Source organism: Ictidomys tridecemlineatus, chromosome 4 (assembly GCF_052094955.1).
Source record: "Ictidomys tridecemlineatus isolate mIctTri1 chromosome 4, mIctTri1.hap1, whole genome shotgun sequence".
NCBI lineage: Eukaryota > Metazoa > Chordata > Mammalia > Rodentia > Sciuridae > Ictidomys > Ictidomys tridecemlineatus.
In genome coordinates, this window is record NC_135480.1 from 63954704 (window position 1) to 63976784 (window position 22081).

General features: G+C 34.1%; 1 protein-coding gene and 1 pseudogene across 4 annotated transcripts in view; both read left to right on the forward strand.

Moving 5' to 3' along the window:
* The window catches only part of Uvrag (UV radiation resistance associated), a 313881-nt gene that overhangs the window by 145878 nt on the left and 145922 nt on the right, over nucleotides 1-22081 (forward strand). For all 4 annotated transcript variants that reach the window (XM_078046691.1, XM_078046692.1, XM_040284963.2 and 1 more), the window contains one exon: nucleotides 13189-13315. In XM_078046691.1, coding sequence (XP_077902817.1) covers nucleotides 13189-13315 — 127 coding nt within the window. The remainder of the gene's footprint in view (nucleotides 1-13188; nucleotides 13316-22081) is intronic.
* On the forward strand, nucleotides 15258-18961 carry LOC101959606 (heat shock protein HSP 90-alpha pseudogene; annotated as a pseudogene).

A 22081-nucleotide genomic window follows, 5' to 3' on the forward strand; every position in this document is an offset into this window, starting at 1 on the left:
TCTTAAGTGTATTATCATATTCTTCTTGAATTAATTCTTTTTTAAAAAAACTATGGGTAGTTTTTGTTATTTTTTTTTCTAAATATTGTTTCACTAAAAGTGTTTGTCAGCATTTAAATGTTGGAAATAAATTTTCCTAACTGCTAATACTGTACAAAGTACCTGCCTTATTCTGTTAGATGAAATTTTAGATGACATACAATTTTAGAAAAGAACAGACTATTTTATGAATGTTTCATAAATCTGACCTGTAAACATGAACTGTATACTGAATAAAAAATAGCTGCCAGAGGAAAAAAAATAAACTTTAGAGACTAAACTGCTTTTAACAGATGAATTTGAAATTTATTTGGATTGAGCATAATAGGCTAGTTTGTGTACAGTATTTTCTTTTTGAGAAGTACTGTTTAGTGAAGCATCTCTGTTTTGTTTTGTACTGGGATTCAACCCAGGGGCGCTTTTTTGTTATTTTATTTAGAGACAGGAGTTCCCTGAGTTGCTAAGTGCCTTGCTTAAATTGCTGAAGCTGGCTTTGAACTTGGATCCTCAGCCTCCCAAGATGCTGGGATTATAGGCATGCACCACCATGACCAGTTTAGTGAAACATTTCTAAAGAAATGGAAATCCTAATATAAATTAACAGATTGAAGAAATTAGTATAATTTTGGATTGTTTTATATTCTTCCTTCTGGAGAAAAAAATCATCAATTTTTAAATTTATTTTAATAATTTTTATTGTGTGTTGTAAATATACATAATAGTGTGATTTGTTATGTTATATGTGTGTACCTGCATGCAGTATGATTTGGTCAAAAACTCATTTTTGGAAAGAAGAATCTTTATAAGCAGAATAGTAGGCATGATTAATAAATTGAGCTTTTTATAAAATGAAGCCACATGATCATGATACTTAAAGTTCAAATCTTCAAGTTAAATTTTAGATAAAATTAAGTATTTGCTTGCTTGAACTATCACAGATAGATAGCATCTTCCATTTATTTGTACCACTTAGCTGAGAACCTTTACATCCCTAAATAAAAGCAAAAAAAGTTTCCCAAGATGATAATATAAGAATTATAGAAAAGTAACGATGCATTTAATATATACAAACTTCTGTTTTATGGAATTTGAAATTAATGTATTAGTTCAAACTATATAAAATTACTGTTTTTGACCTATAAATAACAATTTCTTATTGTTCAACCTAATATGTAAAATAGTTCTGTACTTGGCACATATCAGCCACAAAAATATGTTTGCTAAAATAATTATAGTAGTAATTCTTTTATTCATGTGACTTTTCTTGTTTATGAAAAATCTTTCATTCCAGAGACATTGTTAAACCACCTTTTGTTGTAACTTAGTGCCAGTAAAGGTCCAAATTCCAGACCATAAATATATTGGAGGGGGAGGAAAAAAATAACTAGTTTTAATCCTTTATGTTGAGTACAAAAATGCTGCATTTTTAGAACTTTTGTCTGGGGAGAAATCACTAGGTTTTATTTTTCTTATTTTCCTCTCCCAAGGCAAGATTGGGAAATTACTTGTTTTATTAAGTGACAACATACGCTTTGTCTCAGTATGGAAAAATGTATGTTTAATCCTGTTTTTCTAAAATATAAGTGTTGACACACAAGAGTAAGGAGATAGAATGTATGAGTTTAAAGAGGTCAGGTTCAGAGGTTCACTGTGTGTTTTCATGCTGCCTAGTCAATGTAGAAGAAAGTCATTGGATGTTTGAACTGAAAGTGAACCCAGAAATCTTCTAGTTCTCTAATAACACCAGTGAAAATCTTGCCCCAGTACATGTGTCTCCTTTCCTGCTTAAATTTTTTTCCATAGTATTTACTGACACTTGTGTTAATCAGCTCTCTGTCACAGTGACAGAATACTGGAGGTAAAGGAAGAAAGTTTTATATTGACCCAACAGTTTCACAGGTTTCAGTCCATGGTCAGCCCCATTCACTCTGGTTCCATGGCAAGGCAGAACATCATGGCGGAGAGTGCAGAGCTTCATGGCAGCCAGGAAGCAAAGAGAGAATGTGGAAGGGGCTGGGATTTCAATATCCCCTTTAAAGGTATACCCCCAATGATGTAATTTCCTTCCATTGAGACCCACCTCCTAAAAGTTCCACCACCTCCCAGTGGTGTCACATGTAGGTAACCAAGCCTTCAACTCATTTAGGGGACATTTAAAATCTAAACCATAATAACTTTTAATATGATATGTATTTTATTTTATTTTTTTCTGTCGGTAAATTCTGTAAGAGGAAGGATTACTCTCTTTCTCACACATTGCTATATTTCCATTATTTAGAAAGTGACACACAGAGTAATAATGTCTGATTCATTCTAAGGTCCTTCCTAGACAGGGGTACTGTACTCCCTCCCCTCCTTTCATTCCCCTCTACGTAGTCCAAATACCTCTATTCTTCTCTGGCAACTGCCCCACCCCTCAATTATGAATTAGTATCCTCATATCAGAGAAAACATTTGGCCTTTGGTTTTTTGGGATTGACTTATTTTGCTTAACATGATATCTTCAGTTCCATTAATTTACCACATTTATGTATGATGTGTCAAAATGCATTCTACTGTCCATTTTTTATTTGTTTGTCCTATGTAACTAATTAGAACAAATAAATTAATAAATGCCTTTTTTTAAAAAAGTGACACATTGTGGGTAATCAGGAAATTACTCATTGAATTTAAGAAGAAATCTAGCACAATGCCATTACCATCTTCTTGTTCTCCTCTTCCACCTACCTTTTCCTTGTCTCAAGTAAATTATTCATCTGAAATAAATTGGATTACTTTATAATAGCAGTTTTTAATGTTTTTATTAGTGCATTATATATAATAGTGGTGTTCTTTTTAACATATTCATACATGCATGAAATGTATTTTGCTCCATTTCAACCTTCAGTACTTCCACTTTCCTTCGTCTCCTCCCTTCCTTTGTTCCTCTTTCTCTATACTACTTAAGACCATTTCTTAATTCCTTTTAAGTAATTAAATCTGTTATGAGAAATTGTTTGTACCTGATGATTTTCAAAGATTTGATTATCTTGTCTTATTAATCAACGCCCAACATTTTTTCACACTTAACTATATTAATTATAAAATTTCTACCATTGTCTTACATTTTTACTTACGTGTTTTAGTTTTCATCAGATAACCCTTCTGGACAAAATTGTGTGCTTCTTCTATTTTCTTCTGATATTATGGTGAAGTACATTGGTTGATTTTTGAATGTTAACCCAAATTTGCCTTCCTGGGGAAAGGCCTTTTGCATTTGATAAATTGTTCTATTCATGAACAATACTGGGTTTCATTTTTTTAAAACGCTTTGAAGAACTTTGTATATATATTGATGAAGATTGATCTGCTTTGCTTTCTTGTAATCTTCTTGTCTAGTGTTGTTGTCAGAGTAGTGTTGGCCTAACTTACTGGAAAATTTTTCCTCCTATTTTCTGTAAGAAGGTATAGAATTGGAATTATTTCTTCAGTGTTTGATAGGATTTTGCCATTGCAACTAGCTAAGTCTGGAGGTTTATTTGTGTCAAGGTATTGAACTAGAAATTTACTTTCTTTGAGAGTTATGGGTTTATAAACGATCTACTTCTTAAGTGCCTTGGTAAGTTTGTGTCTTTCAGGGATTTGTTTGTTCCATTTAGGAGGTTAGTCTTTTTAATTTTAGTCATTCTAATGGTTATGTAATGTTTCCTCATTTTCCTTCTAAATTACATTTCTATAATGACCATTTTTCATAGTATTTGGTTATTCATATCTTCTTAGAGTATCAGTTTAGGTATTTTTGCCCATTAAAAAAATAAACTCTTGGGCTGGGGCTATAGCTCAGTGGTAGAGTGCTTGTCTAGCACGTGTGAGACACTGGTTTCGATCCTCAGCACCACATATAAATAAATAAATAAATTAAACAATGATCCGTCAACAACTAAAAAATAGTTCAAAAATTTTAGATTTACCAGAAACTTTTTATAAAGATAATTTTGACAGTTCCCATATTTCTTTTATATAGTTTTTCCCTCATGTTCTTTTTCCTTGTTGTTTGCAGTACTTCAGATCAAACCCAGGACTCTAGGTATGCTAGGCAAGTTACAAGCTACATTCCTAGCCCACCTAATATTAACAGCTTATTTAACTATGATATGTAGTCAAAACTAAGGTATTAACATCAATGTATAATGTATATATGGATTCTTATTTGTGGTTTGCTAGTATTTCTACTAACATCTTTTTTCTGGGGGGTGTAGGTTGGTACCAGAGATTGAACTCAGGAGCACTTGACTACTGAGCCATATCTCCAGCCCTTTTTTTTGTATTTTATTTAGAGATAGGGTCTCACTGAATTGCTTAGCACCTTGATTTTGCTGAGGCTGGCTTTGAACTCGTGGTCCTCCTGTCTCAGTCTCCTGAGCAGCTGCTCTCTCTCTCTCTCTCTTTTTTTTTTTTTAATAATTAAAAACTTTTCTGGTATGTAGAATTATTACAAAGATAGTACAGATAGATACTTACTGTATATACTCCATATCCAGTTTCTTCTATTGTTAACATCTTACCTTGATATATTAAATTTGTATAATTAATGAAACTAGATTGATAACTTATCATTAACCAAAGTCCAGACCTCATTTGGAGTTCCTTAGTTTTTACCTAATGTCTATTCCAGAATCCCAATCAAGAAAGCATACTACACTTAGTAGTCATTCTTCCTTAGGCTTTCTTTATTTGTGATGATCTTGATTGTTTTGAGGGTTACCAATCAGGTGTTTTGTAAAATAGGCCTTGATTAGACTGATTTGTTCCAGTTTCCAGTCTAGGATACTATGTTGAGTCATCATGGTCTTCTTATCTTCTCTGATCTATGGCAGTTTCTTAGTGTTTCCTTTTTAAAATCACATTTACTAATCACTGTGGATGTTAACCTTGACCTTTTGTTCAAGGTAGTATTTTTCAGGGTTCACCAGGAGAAAATTCCTTTTCCTTGGTTCTCTTGGAGGTTGGCAGGGGCAGAGAGAGAGAGAGAGAGAGAGAGAGAGAGAGAGAGAGAGATCCATACTATGTTTTAAACATTTTTTTTTGAATTTTTAATATTTATTTTTTAGTTCTCGGCGGACACAACATCTTTGTTGGTATGGGGTGCTGAGGATCGAACCCGGGCCGCATGCATGCCAGGCGAGCGCGCTACCGCTTGAGCCACATCCCCAGCCCCATACTATGTTTTGAAAGCAAGTTACTAAGTTTAAATATATAAGAATGTGAAGTAAGCCCCACCTCTTGGAGAGGGGATAATGTATACACATATTATGTGGAATTCTTTGTCAGAAAGATTTGTCCCTTCTCCTTCCTTTTATTTATTCACTTTATCAGTATGAACTCATGTGTTTTATACTTTTTGTTATAATTCAGTGCTATGTTATTTTTTTCTCAATCAACTTGTAAATTTGGCTATTAAAATATCTTTTAAGTTGACTCTTGTATACTTTTGATATGTCCCCATCTTTTTTTTTTAAGTACTTCCTTATTCCCTGGTATCATATGATCTAGCTCATCATATGTTTTTCTGTCTCAGCCCTTTCTCCAAAGAACTCTATTTATTTCACTGAGTAATAGTATATAGAAAAAATGGTGTGAACACTGAGTGTGCTTGTTGTTAATGGGTGTAGTTATTTATAGACCCTCTCAGTGGACAGAGTTATCTATGGATAAACATGTATCTGTTTATCTCTTTATGTATTCAAATAAACATTAGTGCATACTGCTGTTTTTGACTCTAATACTATAAGGTTCATTCTAGACTTCCTACTAATTTCTCTTTTCTTTTTGGTACTGGGGATTGAACCCAGAGGGGCTCTACTGTTGAGCAACATATCTAGCCCTTTTTATTTTTATTTTGAGACAGGATCTCATTCAGTTGCCCAGCCTGGCCTTGAACATAGGATCCTCCTGCCTTGGCCTCTGAGTAGCTAGAATTATAGGTGTGTGACACCATGCCATGCTCTGTAATATCCTTTTCTAATAGTGAGAAACTTAACTCCCATTATGTTTACTTATCTGTTTGTTTGTTTGTGGTATCAAGTTAACTACTTTCTTTTCTCATTTTTAAATTGAGACTTTTACCTTCTTATTTTGGGCTATAGAGTATACGTGTGCGATTATTTTAAGTTCTTTTTCTGATAGGTATGTTGGTGCATTTTCTTTCAGTCCATGACTTGTCTTTTGTGTTCTTAGTGGTGTTAAAGAGCAAAAGTTTTTAGGGTGGATGAATCCAATAAATCCAACATTTTTTATTTATTTTTTATTCATTATAAATAGCCTTTGCCTAACCTAAGGTCATAAGAATTTTGTCTCATCGTCTTCTAGTAATTTTATAGTTTGGGGCTTTACATTTAGATCTGCAATCCATTTCAAGTTAATTTTTTTATACTAGATAAAGTAAAGGTAAATTTTTTTCACAACATAGATGTTCAGTTGATATAACATTTGTTGAGTCTTTCCCCATTTATTTACCTTGATTTAGTTGTCAGATGGCTGTATATGTGTGCACCTATTTCTGTGTTCTGTAGTCTATTCCATTGATCTATATGTTTCTTTCACCAATACCAAACTCTCTTATTATTGTAGATTTATCACCTTAAAACCAGATAGGGAGCGGAACCTGGTAGTGTGTGCCTATAATCCCAGCAGCTCAGAAGGCTGAGGTAGGAGCATTGTGAGTTTAAAGCCAGCCTCAGCAACTTAGCAAAGCCCTAAATAACTTAGCTAGACCCTGTCTCAAAATTTAAAAAAAAAAAAAAAAGAAGTGCTGGGAATGTGTCTCAGTGGTTAAGTGCCTGTGGGTTCAATCCCTGGTACAAAAACGAAACAAAACACCAGATAGGTTAACTCCTCCAACTTTGTTCTTTTTAAAAATTCCCTTGCTTTGTTGTTGTTGTTGTTGTTTTAGTTGTAGGTGGATACAATACCCTTATTTTATTTTATTTCTTATGTGGTGCCAGGATGGAACCCAGTGCCTCACGCATGCTAGGCAAGTACTCTACCACTGAGCCACAACCCATCCCAATCCCTGTTTTTTGTTTTGTTTTTCTTGGTTCCTTATATTTCCAAGTGAACTTTAGAATTAGTTTGTCAGCTTCTGCTAAAAAAGCTGCTGGGATTTTGATAAGAATTTATAAATAAAATTGTGGAGAATATGCCATCTTAGCAATATTGAGTTCTTCAGTCCATGAATATGATAGGTATCCATTTTACTTAGATCTTTCTTTAATTTTCTCATTAATGTTTTATGCCTTTCATTATAGCGATTTTAAAGGCCTTTTGTTAAAGTTATTCCTAAGTGTTTTGTGGAGTTTTTTTTGGGGGGGGGAAGATAGGGTATTATTACAAATATAATTGGTTTTGAATTTTTATTTTCTGTTTGTATATTACTAGCGTATAAGAATATAATTAATTTTAATTTATTAATTTTGTATCTTATAGACTTGTTATATTAATTTAGTTATAATAATTATTTTGTAGACTTCTTGAGATTTTCTATGTGAACAATAATGTCTACAAGTTTGAAAAGGGCATTTTGTGTGTTTATTAGGACATCAGTTCAGTGGGGGAAAAATGATAAAAATGGAATTTTTTGCCTTGTTCCTGGTTTTATTGAGGAAAAAATTCATCCTTTATTCATTAAATATAATGTTAGCAATGCCCTTTATTTAGGAAGTTCCCTTTTATTTCTAGTTTCTGAGAATTTTTATCATGAATGGATGTTGAAATTTGTCAATTTTTTTCTGGCATCTTTGAACCAATCATATGATTTTCTCTAATGTAGTGAACTACATTAATTTAGTTTCAAGTTTTAAATGTTGCATTTCTAGAATAAGCCTGTATTGATTAAAATATATTTTCCTTTTTATATCTTGTTGCATTTTATCTGATGATAAGGAATTTTTTGGCATTGTATTTATTAGGGATCTAAAGATGTGATTTGTCCAATATCTGAATTTATTTAATCTTTTTTTTTGAACCAGGGATTGAACTCAGTGCGCTTTACCACTGAGCCATATCTCCAGCTCTTTTTATCATTTATTTTGAGACACTGTCTCAATAAGTTGCTTAGGGCCTTGGTAATTAGTGAGGCTGGCCTCAAACTTGCAATCCTCGGGCTCACCCTGGAATTGCCCAGCCTGAATTGTTTTTATATATACATTGATTGTTTTTTCCCTAGAGAGTGGTCACATTTTCCTGCCTCTTCATATATTGGGTAATATCGTATAGTATCCTGGAAATTGTGAGTGTAACTTGGTAGAATCTTTAGGTTTTATTACTTTGAAGAGTGATATTCTTATTTTAGCAGATAGTTAACTTGGTTAAGCTTAAACTGTCATGTCTCCAATGGGCATTGTTCAGATTCTGGTTTGTTTTTTTTACTCTTAGCCACAGGCAGCTTTCTGTTTATCTCATGCTTATGTAGTTTTGGGTTTAGAGAATTCCATTGAATTTAAACAGAATTTGGGGTGCCCATTCCTTGGTTCCTCCATTTTGGCATTCTTGATTATCTTATTTTTTTCCCTTTGTTTATTCCATCTGGGAAGATAAGTTGGCTTTCTGTTGGAGTTTGCAGCCATTTTCAGAACAAAGCCATAGAAAGGGAAAATTTACTGTGGTGTTTGCTTACACCAAGTTTTGACCTCTCTTCAAAATAATGCCACTATTGATTAGTCTCCAGAATCCTCAAATACTAGCTTTTAGCATTTAAAACTCCTATACATTTTATTTTATATATATTGTGCTTTATCTCTCTAGCTAGGCCTGGGTTCCAGACCTCATATTGCCACTGAGTCTATGAAATTAATGGAGAGGATGAAGTAATTTGTAAAGAAGTCTTTTCTCTTTCTTAGGGGTTGATAAGGTGTAAGTACAATGGAAAGATCCTAGAAATGACATGTAAAAGCAATTGTAAGCCTGGCATGGTGACTCACAACTGTTATCCCAGCAGATGGGGAGACTAAAGCAGGAAGATTGTGAGTTCAAAGCCAGCCTCAGCAAAAGCGAGGCCTAAGCAACTCAGTGAGACCCTATCTCCAAATAAAATACATAATAGGGCTCGGGATGTGGCTCAGTGTGGAGTGCCCCTGAGTTCAATCCCTGGTCCCCCCAGCTCCCCGTGCTAAAAAAAAAAAAAAAGCAATTGGTAAACTTTAGGACAACTTCTATAGTTCTAGAACATTTTTAGATTGTTAATTATTTCCAGTTTGAGGAAATATACATGAGGATAAAATATGCCTTAAGACACCAATTTTCAACTTTTTGATCTTAAGACCCCTTTATACTCGTCATTTGTGATAATCTCAAAATAACATGGGTTATGCTATTGATATTTATTATACTAGAAATTAAATAATTAATTACCTAATTAATTTCAGAATAACAATAATCCATTATGTTAATGTAAGAATACATTTTTATGAAAAATACGTGTTTTTTCTAAAATGAATTGAGTTGCATTATTTTAAGTTTTGTGAATTTAACTTCATTAAAGTTCATTTCTAGTTTAATAAACTACCTGGATTCTCACATCTGCTATTGTGATATCTCAAATCTTGTAGATTCCGATACATTCTACTTTTATACTTATGAGAAAGTGAGAGTGAAAAAGGACATAACAGTATTATTATGAATATATTTGGAAACTTCATGATTCCTAGGGTAATATTTTTAATTCCAGTATGATCTGAGATAATATTCATTTCCATTAATGTGTTATTTATAGGTTAACTGTCATTCTAAAATTAATGTTTAATATTGCCCATGATTTTCTTGCTAAAGACCCATAAATAGGAATCTGTGCTTGAAAATAAATGGATGTTTGTGATTTTCAGTTCTGATACAGTGTTGTATAAAAGAACAGCTAAAATCCAAATAAAAATGATACATGGGAGATAAATATGTGACATTAGTCACACTTGGAATAAACACATAAATAGAATAAAGAAACCCATTAGAAGATATGGGATGTTAAGATCTTTGAGCAACTTGTCTTGAATTATTTAAGAGGAAACAGAACCAGATCCCACATGGGCAGGGTTAATTTATTCTACTTATCAGAAATGAAAGCCAACAGTTCTGGCTTTGAATTACTTGATATATTTCTGTAAATGGGCCAGTTTCCGCACACGGACCATAACACAAACACAGTATGTGCATGCCGTCCTGTATTAGCTTAGTATTTGGATTAACTTGTAATTTTAGTTCTTTGAATCTTGAAAACATTCCTAATTTCAGTGTGCATCCTGGAATAGAACAGGTTAACCCCCAGCCAGGCATAGTCCTCTTTTCTGAAGAGTTGCTTTTCTTTCTGCTTATTTTCTTTCTCTGCTTAGGTAGAATTCAATATGCATTTTTTGTGGAAAATTTTAGAATTGATCACTTAGCTCTTTGTGGGAAAAGGTTACTTCCTAAGACTTTATCTGTTTTTTTCTTTCCCTTCAGTGATAAAAGAAGATCCTTGGCTTCCTGATCGCTCTATATGATTGCTGAAGAAAAAGCAAATTTTGTCTTAGTTCCTTTTTCTTTCATGATAAGCAACCTCACTGACTTATTCTCCTCACTTTTTAAAATTATAAAATGCACAATCAAGTTTATGATCTCAATCATTTTTAAATGACTAATTAAGTGGTATTAAGTACATTATAATGTTGTGCAATCAACATCACCATCTATCTCCAAAGCTCTTTCTGTCTTGTAAAACTTAAAACTCTATGCCCATTCTCCATTACTTTCAAGCCCTGGCAACCACCATTCTATTTTCTGTTCCTATGATTTTGACTACTCTTAGTACTTAATAAGTGGTACCATCATATAATATGTCTTTTTATAACTGGTTTATTTCACTTTGTTAATTTTCTTAAGGTTTATTCCTGTTATTGCATATTGCTGAATTTCCTTCCTTTTTAAGGCTAATATTCTATTGGAGATATATATTTAGACTTTATTACTTCCTTCTTACTTTAGTTTGGCAGGACCAAAAGTCTTTTGATTATAGTAGATCTAAATTCACAGAAAGCCGAAAACATGTCAGATTCATCTAGGAGCACATCCCTCATAAATATTCATCTAGAAGTCCCTCATAAATTTTCACTGTGTTCAGAAAATTTACTTAGGAATATTCTTTGTAAAGCCATATTTCACAGACTTTTAAGCCTAATATAATGATTGGAAATAGCTCTTGTTTTTGTGCCTGAATGTCTTTAATGGATTATGATCCCATCTGTTTAGAATCAGTATTTCAGAGATAAAGAAGAAAGCATTTGGGGTGAGAAATGATTGCTATAACTTACTTTTAACACAAGTTCCAGAAATCATTTTCCATGCTCCTTGTTTCAACAAGACCATAGCATAGTGCATCTTAGTTCCCAGACTTTCTCATTGTCTAGAAATCAAATCATGTTCTGACTTTTTTCTTTTTAAGTTTTTCACCGGCTTATTTCAAGTCTTGGTAACTTTTTAAATTTATTTAATGGATTGGGGTTTTTTTCTATCTTAATTTTGATTAGCTATTTTATACCTCTGGAAGGAGATAAGAATTTATTAAGTGATCAGAGCTAAAATTACTGAAACAGAGTCTAAAAGAACAATATGAAGGATCAGTGAAACAGAATTGGTTCTTTGAAAAAATAAACAAGATTGATAATAAGAGGCAGAAATGGTGCTATTACAATAGATACCACTGAAATCCAGATGAACCTAGAGGATAAAAAAAAAAAAAAAAAACAACAACCCAACAGACCAATGATAAACAGTGAAATTAAAGCAGTAATTAGTCTTCCCAACAAAGAAGCCCAGGAAGAAGACTCACAGATGAATTTTGCCAGACCTTTTAAAGAAGAGTTAACACTATTGCCCTTCATACTATTTCAAGAAATGGAAAGGAAAGGAACATTTATAAACTCATTCTGTAAAGCCAGTGCTATGGTTTGGATAATAGGTATCCCCCCAAATCTGATGTGTGAAATAATACAAGAGTGTTTGGCAGTAAAATGATTGGGTTATCAAAGCCTTAATCCAATCAGTGAATTAGTTCCCTAATAGGAATTAACTGGGTGGTAACTGTAGGCAGGCAGAGTGTGGCTGGAGGAGATAGTTCCTTAGAGACATGCTTTTTGGTGTGTGTATTTTGTCCTGAGTAAGTGGAACTCTCTCGGCTTCCTGGTGCCATGTTCTCAGCTGCTTGCCTCTGCCACACACTGTCACCATAATGTTCCGTCTCATGTCAGGCCTCAAAGAATGGAGTCATCCATCTGTATATTGAGACCTCTGAAACTAAGTCCCAAACTCCTCTAAAATTGTTCATGAAATCTTTTGGTCACAGCAGTGACAAAAAACTGACTAAACCAGCCAGATAATGCCACTACCAGAAAAGAAAAGTATAGACCAATATCCTGCTTTGACACCACTGCATTGGAGTGAAAAAGGGTTATCTCATTACTACCCAGTATGTAGTAGAAGTACAGGCTCCTCAGGAGGTGTTCATTGATTCTCCATGGACTTGTATTTATCAATATATTTATTAATATATATCAATATATTTATCAATATAATTGCAATTAATAGTTCCTTATTGCCTAACAGATACGAAAGCCCTATGTGTCTTTCTCTGAAATGAGCTGGGAATTAGAGCACTGTGGTTCAGCTTGGCAAGAATAGAAATCTAATTTTTGTTTTTTTTTGGATTACCGTTTATGAAGTTTTTATATAAATGAAGTTATTATATTATGCGGCATTTTAAAACTGGCTTCTTTAACATAGCATGATGTTTTCAAGGCTCATCTGTGTTGTAACATGTATTGGTACTTCTACCACTGAGCTACATCCTTAGCCCCTCCATTTTTTTCTTTACTAATAATTTTATATCTTGTATTACAATATCAGGAAAGGAACCCAAGATATTTTGTAGTGTTTTTGGGCTCTTAGAACCATACCTAGACTTAAGATGTGCTTCTACTCTTATTCTTGGCTTATTTCATTAAAATGATAGGGCTGATAATTAAGTTACTTGAGAATTAAGGTTTGATGAATATTAAACCATTATTCATTTGAAACATTGCTAATGAATAATTATTTATAGTCATAAATTTTCTATTCATAAATTTACCTGTGATTTTATTTACTTAGAAAAAAGAAAGTGAATGCCTGCAATTAAAAATTTTGGTGCTTCGCAATGAACTGGAAAGACAGAAGAAAGCTTTGGGACGGGAAGTAGCATTACTGCATAAGCAACAAATTGCATTACAGGAAAAAGGTGAGTTGAAACCCCATATAAACAGTGTAACTTTCACATTCAGTAGGTTTTCTACATAGGCTCAAATAGTTATCTTTGTATAAATATATTGATAGGACAATCTTTAATTTTAAAAGTATTTTTGAGGAATTTTGAAGTTGATATACACAGAAGAGTATACAGATTCATACATACATATGTACAGCTTGAATTTTCACAAAGTGAATGCACCCATCTAAGTAGACCCTTACATCAAGAAACACCATTGCCAAGACCCCCAAACCTTAGAAGCCTTCACTTCCTCCCTTCCATTCAGTACATCTCCAAACAGATCAACCATTATCCTGACTTATTAAACCAAAGATTGGTTTTACCTAATTTTGAACTTTATAGAAATAAAATCATATGTAGTTGCCTTCGGTTAAGTCTGTTGAAGACCCTCTGTTTTGTTCCATTAATTTGGTTTTCTACCACAGTTTCACTGTTTGAATTTTCTTCATGTTATAATAGGTATTAATATGTGTTAAAGTTCTTAAGTATATTGTTGTTTTTTAAGTTCATCTTTTGTTATTTTGTGACCTTTTGCATTTTCATTGAATTTCTACACAAAGAAAAAAAAAGTTTTGCAAGGAGTTTGAGGGAACTGCTTTGAGTATATTTATCAATATAGTTGCGATTAATAGAATCTTTACAATAAATCTGTTGTCCCAAGAAAATGATATATTTCTTTGTTTATTAGATCTCTTCAGAAAACATTATTGAAATAAAGTAGTTGTTAGTATGTGGATTTTTCTCATGATTAATTGAATTTATATTTGAATTTTTATATTTTATGGCACTATTGTAAGTATCTTTAAGTTTTATTTTCTACATGTTGCTGCTGTATAGATATATAATTAAATTTTTAAAGTAATACTGATTTTTTATTATATTGCATTTGAAGAAAAATTTACCAGAAGCCTGATCCAAAGATTAGCATTTGTTAATGTTAGAATTCTAACCTTGCAACCATAGTTCTTGCTATGATTATTTATTTGTTATAATTTGATGACACTGTAATCAAATAATTAAATTGTAATTTCATTATAGTTTAACTTTAATTATATTACAGAGATATCAAAATTGCAAAAAAAAATTGTTGTTGTTTTGATACCAGGAATTGAACACAGAGATGCTTAGCCACTGGGCCACATCCCAGACCTTTTTATTTTTATTTTTAATATTATTTTTTTAGTGGTAGTTGGACACAATGCTTTTGTTTCACTTATTTATTTTTATGTGGTGCTGAGGGTCTCGCATGTGTGAGGCGAGTGCTCTACCACTGAGCCACAACCCCAGCCCTAGCCTTTTTAATATTTTATTTAGAGACAGGGTCTTGCTGAGTTGCTTAGGGCCTAAGTTGCTGAGGCTGATTTTGAACTCATGATTCTCCTGCCTCAGCCTCCTGAGCCACTGGGATTACAAGCATGTGCCACCATGCCTGGCACAAAAATTTTAAACATATTTACTGAAGTCTAATTTACGTACCTATAAGTCACCATTTTAAAGTATATTATTAAGTCTTTTTTTAGTTAATTCTCAGGATTGTGCAGTATTCACAACTCAATATTTAATTTTTGCTAATTTCTTCTAAAAGAAAACTGATACCTATTAGGCTTCATTCCATATTCCCCCTATTTCCAATCCTAAGGGAACACTAATCTATTTTCTGCCTCTATAATTTACCTATTCTGGGGATCTCACATAAATGGAATTATATACTATATGGTATTTTCACGACCAACTTCTTTCATTTAGCATGTTTTTGAAATATTTTCAACCATACTGTTAGTGTGTATCAATACTTCTATAAATTTAATAAAGTATTAAATTATATGTACATACTACATTTTATATATCCATTCATCAATTGATCGATATTCGGGTTGTTTTCACTTTTTCATTCTCATGAATAGTGCTGCTATAAAGTGTTTTAGTCCTACTGATGTTGTTAATCTATGGACCATACTTCATATAGCAAGGATATGTATGATATGACAAATTTTTAAACTGAAGTGATCTTTAAAAATAGGAATAAAACAGTTTTATATCATACTTTGGTGGGTTTCTGTACCATTAAATTTCAACCCAAGATGCCTTACAAAAGCCTCCAATGGTTCACCTCAACTGGAATACTTGAGCCACACTAAACTTCTTTTAGTTCCTTAAATAAGCTTTGCTATGTCTCATCTACATTCAGTCCTTTGCTTAAATGCTAAGCATTCACTCTACCACTAAGCTATATCCCCAGTTTTTATATGTTTTTGAGATAAGTATTAGTTTGTATTTCCCTGAAAATCATAGAATCATTAAAAGGTTAGGATCTAGTTGACACTGTTTCCTCGTGTAAGTAGGAGATTGAGAGGTGCTGTTGGATTCACTCTGTGCCCACTGGAGTCTCTGTAGACTGGAATGATCACACCTGGGGAGTGGGAAAGAGGAGGTAGCTGGATGCAGATCATCAAATATATTTATTAGTAGATCCTATATTAAAGTAGATTATAGGAATTGACCTAGTAACCAGAGACATTCTATGATATAGGCACTTGGTTCTGAGTCCATGAGCTCAATTAGAATATAAAATCACTAATATATGATATCTAATCTTTACTTTGTTACTGATTTTTGTAGACTGACTCTAAAGGAATTATTTAACTTCTGCATCTTTTAAAACATCTGTTCCATAAGGCTAACAGCCCATAATAGTGCTATAGGAATGAATTTTTATAAATATTTGGAAGAAACCAGGTGCCTATTATATATAATATTTTATGTTTTTATTCATAAAAAATCCAATGCAGCAGAATGATTTATTGGAAAGAAGATAGAGAATTTCTGTCCATTTTGCTTACTTGCCTGAATGACCCCATCACTCTGAAGAACTTTATTACTCTGTACACCCATGTTTTCCCTTCCTGTACCTCGGAGATGGTAGTTCTCAACTTGTGATCTAGAGCAACTTCCAGCTGAGTTGTGACTGATCTTTTCAGTATTAATGTGTATATATTTTCATTTCTGGAAGATTTTAGTAATTTAACTCATGATATTTAATTAAAAAAATAAAAACAGACTTCCCCTCATTAGGGTCTGAAGTCATAGGACTTTCCCACTAATTAATTTTGTTTTATTTACAGTCTTTGGTCCTAACCCAACCCCCATATCTTTTGGAGAAGCAACACTCTACCAAAATTAGTTTCTGGAAATTTGTTTTTAAAAATGATATGTAAAGTTGCTTTTCAGCATCCTGGTGCTGCTATACTGCAGAGCCCATGCAGTAACCCAGCCAAAATGCTGGAGAAGACCCAAACCCAGGACTAGCCCACAGAGGACAAGAAAGTGAAGACCTTCATCTTCCAAGCACAGATTGCCTGTTGATGTTATTGATGATCAACACTTTCTCCTCAAAGAGATCTTACTGTGGGAGCTGATTTCCAGGTTGTCCAGTGCCCTGAACAAAATCAGATATGATAACTTGACAAATCCAGTAAGCTAGACTCTGGGAAGGAGCTGCACATTAATCTCATGCCAAACAAATAAAACCAAACCCTCACGATTGTGGTTACTGGAACTGGAATGACTAAGGCTGACCTGATCAATAACCTTGGTACTATAGACAAGTGTGGGTCCAAAGCCTTCATGGAGGCTTTGCAGGCTGGTACAGACATCCCCATGATTGGCCAGTTCAGTGTCAGCTTTTATTCTGTGTGTCTGGTTGCTGAGAAAGTGACTGTGATCACCAAACACAATAATGATAAGCAGTATCCCTAGGAGTCCTCTGCAGGGGGCTCCTTTACTGTCAGTACTGACACAAGGGTACCAGTGGGTGGTAGCATAAAGATTGTCCTTCATCTGAAAGAAGATCAAATTGAGTACTTGGGGAAAAGAAGAATAAAGGCGATTGTGAAGAACATTCCCAGTTTATTGGCTATCCCATTACTCTCTTTGTGGAAAAGGGACGTGATAAAGAAGTCAGTGATGATGAGGCTAAAGAATACGATAAAAAGGAGGGAAAAGAAAAAGGAGCCTGTGACAAACCTGAAATTGAAGATGTTGATTCTGATGAAGAAGAAGAAAAGAAGGATAGTGACAAGAAGATTAAGGAGAAGTATATCAATTATGAAGAACTCAACAAAACGAAGCCCATTTGGAATAGAAATCCTGCTGATATCACTAACATAGAGTACAGAGAGTTCTATAAGAGCTTGATCAGTGATTGGGAAACTCACTTGGCAGTGAAGCATTTTTCTGTTGAAGGACAGTTGGAATTTAGAGGGGTTGTTGTTGTTGTTTGTCCCAAGATGTGCTCCATTTGATCTCTTTGAAAACAGAAAGAAAAAGAACAACATTAACTTGTATGTATGCAGAGTTTTCATCATGGATAACTGTGAGGAGCTAATCCCTGAATATCTGAACTTCATTAGAGGAGTAATGAACTCTGAGGATCTTCTCTATATTTCCTGTGAATTGTTGCAACAAAGCAAAATTTTGAAAGTAATCGTTAAGAATTTGGTTCAAAAAAATGCTTAGAACTGTTCACTGATCTAGCAGAAGATAAAGAGGCTCTCAGAGCTGTTACAATACTACACTGTCTGCTTCTGGGAACAAGATGGTTTCTCTCAAGGACTGTTTCACCAAAATGAAGCAAAACCAGAAACACATCTGCTGTATCCCAGGTGAGACCAAGGACCAGACTCTGCCTGTGTGGAGTGTCTTTGAAGCATGGTTTAGAAGTAATCTATATGATCTATATGATCAAGCTCATCAGTGAGTACTGTGTCCAACAACTCAAGGAATTTGAGGGAAAGACTTTAGTGTCTCTCACCAAAGAGGGCTTAGAGCTTCCAGAGAATGAAGAAGAGAAGAAACAAGAAGGAAAAAAAGACAAATTTTTTGAAAAACCTCTGCAAGATCATAAAGGACATCTTAGAGAAAAAGGTTGTGTCAAACTGATTGGTGACCTCCTCATGCTGTATCATTACAAGCATCTATGGCTGGACAGCAAACATGGAAAAAAATCATGAAAGTCAAGCTCTGTAATCAGCTCAATAATGAGCTACATGACAGCAAAGAAACACCTGGAGATAAACCCTGACCACTCCATTATTGAGACCTTAAGGCAAAAGGCACAGACTAACAAGAATGACTAGTCTGTGAAAGATCTGGTCACCTTGCTGTATGAAACTATGCTCTGGTCTTCTGACTTTGGTTTGGAAGATCCCCAGACCCATGCTAACAGGATGATCAAACTTAGTGTAGGTATTGATGATACCAGTGCTGCTGTAATGGAAGAAATGCCGCCCCTGGAAGGAGATGATGCACATTGAGCACTGAAGATGTAGACTGAGCTTCTGAAGAACCACTCATACATGTGTTCCCTACTTCCCCTCATTCCTGATATGTTTTTTTTTAAATATTTGTTTTTTAGTTGTAGTTGGACATAATACATTTATTTTATTTATTTATTTTTATGTGGTGCTGAGGATTGAACCCAGGGCCTTGCACATGCTAAGAGAGTCTACTGCTGAGCCACAACACCAACCCTGTCATTCCTGATATGTTTCCATAGAATATTTTTGTTCTTTGTTTTTGTTAACATTTATTAAACAATCTATATGGCATGACATACTACTTAAAGGAGAAATAAGATTTCTTTCTACTTTTAGGTGATACTATGATATTTTAGGCACTAAAGTAGAGATAGTAATGCTTTTTCTAGTTTCATGCTGGCTTATTTTAACCAGGTTGAGATGTTTGTTCTAAGACATGTAACCTATTGTTAACTTCATAGTCTAAAGTATTTGCTACCAAGTTGTATCCCTAAGTAGACCATACCAAATATTTTGTCCCTGAAGTGTTCCACTATAGACCTCAATGTTTAAAAGAAAAATATTTGTTAAAATGGCTTGAGTTTCATCTTGTTATGATCCATGTTTTAAACTTTCTATCCCTTGTAGTTACCCTCTGTGCATGTACGTCCTCTAGAACCAAGTATTTAAACTGAAACAACCTGCTGGGAGAAACTTTCCAGGACTTGTTTTCCAAAGAAATATATATTTAGAGGAACAAAACTATAAACCTTCCTAGGTGTTTTACAAAGCCTTTCAAAAAGTAGCTCATAAAAATAAATAAATAAATAAAAGTAAAGCTTGTGAACGAAAATGTAGTACTCAAGTCAAAAGTCAGTTTTCAAGAGTAATAAATACAGATGAGTTTTTAAAATGATATATAACACTGTTCTTAAGAAAATGTATTCAGTAGAATCTAGGGCTCTCATAAACAGATGCTGAGTGGTACCTAGAAAACATTGTTAATTTTAGGAAGAAGCTACTTTTAATACAATTGCTTTCTTGATAATTAGAATAACACATATGTATTACTTTACGTCAGAACATTAATAAAGATTATCATATTTGATCCTCAAAACATCCCTGAAAGCTAAGTTGGGCAAATGTTGGTACCTTCATTTTATCTATGAGGTACTGCAAAGTAAATGACTTGGCCAGAAACACGCAGAAAATTGGGAGCAAAGATGAGATATGGACCCAGTTCAACTTCAAGTTCTGGGTTTTGACTTCAAGTTCTGTGCTTTTCTCGGTATTTCATGTCACCTAAAACCTTGAAAAGTACATTCATTTGAATCCCACATAAATTCTGTGAAACAGCTCTTACTGAACTCCTGTAACATGCCAGATATTTTAGATGTTAAAATAGTCCTTGCTAATCAATCAACAAGTACATGAAAAAATGCTCACCATCTCTAGCAGTCAGAGAAATGCAAATCAAAACCACCCTAAGATACCATCTCACTCCAGTAAGATTGGCAGCCACTATGAAGTCAAACAACAACAAGTGCTGGCGAGGATGTGGAGAAAAGGGTACTCTTGTACATTGCTGGTGGGACTGCAAATTGGTACGACCAATTTGGAAAGCAGTTTGGAGATTCCTGGGAAAGCTGGGAATGGAACCACCACTTGACCCTGCTATTGCCCTTCTCGGACTATTCCCTGAAGACCTTAAAAGAGCATGCTACAGGGATGCTGCCATATCGATGTTCATAGCAGCACAATTCACAATAGCTAGACTGTGGAACCAACCCAGATGCCCTTCAATAGATTAATGGATAAAAAAAATGTGGCATCTATACACAATGGAGTACTGTGCAGCAATAAAAAATGACAAAATCATAGAATTTGCAGGGAAATGGATGGCACTAGAGCAGATTATGCTTAGTGAAGCTAGTCAATCCCTAAAAAACAAATACCAAATGTCTTCTTTGATATAATGAGAGCAACTATGAACAGAGCAAGGAGGAAGAGCAGGAAGAAAAGACTAACATTTAACAGAGTCATGAGATGGGAGGGAAAGGGAGAGAAAAGGGAAATTGCATGGAAATGAAGGGAGACCCTCATTGCTATACAAAATTACATATAAGAGGTTGTGAGGGGAATGGGAAAATAAACAAGGAGAGTAATGAATTACAGTAGATGGGGTAGAGAGAGAAGAAGGGAGGGGAGGGGAGGGGAGGGGGGATAGTAGGGGATAGGAAAGGTAGCAGAATACAACAATTACTAATTGGGCATTATGTAAAATTGTGGATGTATAACCGACGTGATTCTGCAATCTGCATTTGGGGTAAAATTGGGAGTTCATAACCCACTTCAATCTAATGTATGAAATATGATATGTCAAGAGCTTTGTAATGTTGTGAACAACCAATAAAAAAAATAAAAAATTAAAAAAAAAATAGTCCTTGCTAGGTGCATGCCTGTAATCCCAGCAGCTAGGAAGACTAAGGCAGGAAAATCGTGATTTCAAAGCCAGCCTCGGCAAAAGCAAGATGCTAAGCAACTCAGTGAGACCCTGTCTCTAAATAAAATTTAAAATAGGGCTGGGGATGTGGCTTAGTGGTCCAGTGCCCCCGAATTCATTCTGGTTACCCCTCCCTCCACCAAATAGTCCTTGAAGATGATTCTTACTCCCTTTTCCCAAATGAGAAAAACTGGAACTCAAATACTTCCCAATATTACAATCAAGTGATAGATACAGATTCAAATAAAGTTTCTCTGATCCTAAAGCCTTTCTTGTTTTCACCAAATAAGATTAGGGCAAATGTTCTTTCTTTAGTATGTCTGACTAGTAAACTGACAGTTTATTATGTTTCCATCTGGCCCATGGACCAAGAGCTAGAGATTAACCTTTTCTGCTTTATTCCTTTTCATTCCAGGAAATAATGATTAAGTGAATCTTCCCCAAAGATTCCTTTGGTTTGTTAGCACTTAAGATCTCTGCATGAAAGATCTGCCATTTTCTGTTTATCCTTAAGACAATCCATTCAACTTTTCTGGGCAGTTGGAGGGAATGTCCTGTTAGAATTCCCTAACCATATTCTTCTCCTATTAGATTTTCCAGTTCCCTTTGGGAAGGGACAAGCAAAAGCAAACACATTGTTTTAATGACATAGAGTATAGAAGAGATCAGATATGTCAGGTTTCATTGCTCAGATTTAGGAAAATACATTCCTCTTAATAATTTCAGTGAATTAGAAGTGATGGTCAAAGTATGAAATGCTTTATATGAAATTCCCAGTTTGACAAATTGACAGTTTCTTAAAAAAAAAAGAATTATAAAGTGTATTTGAGTTAATACTTAAGTTTCTTTCAAAAAGCCATAGGTTTCTATTTGAACTTATGAAGATGTTATTAAGCATCATATTAACAGTTTTCTCCTTCACTTAGGTTGTAAGGTTTT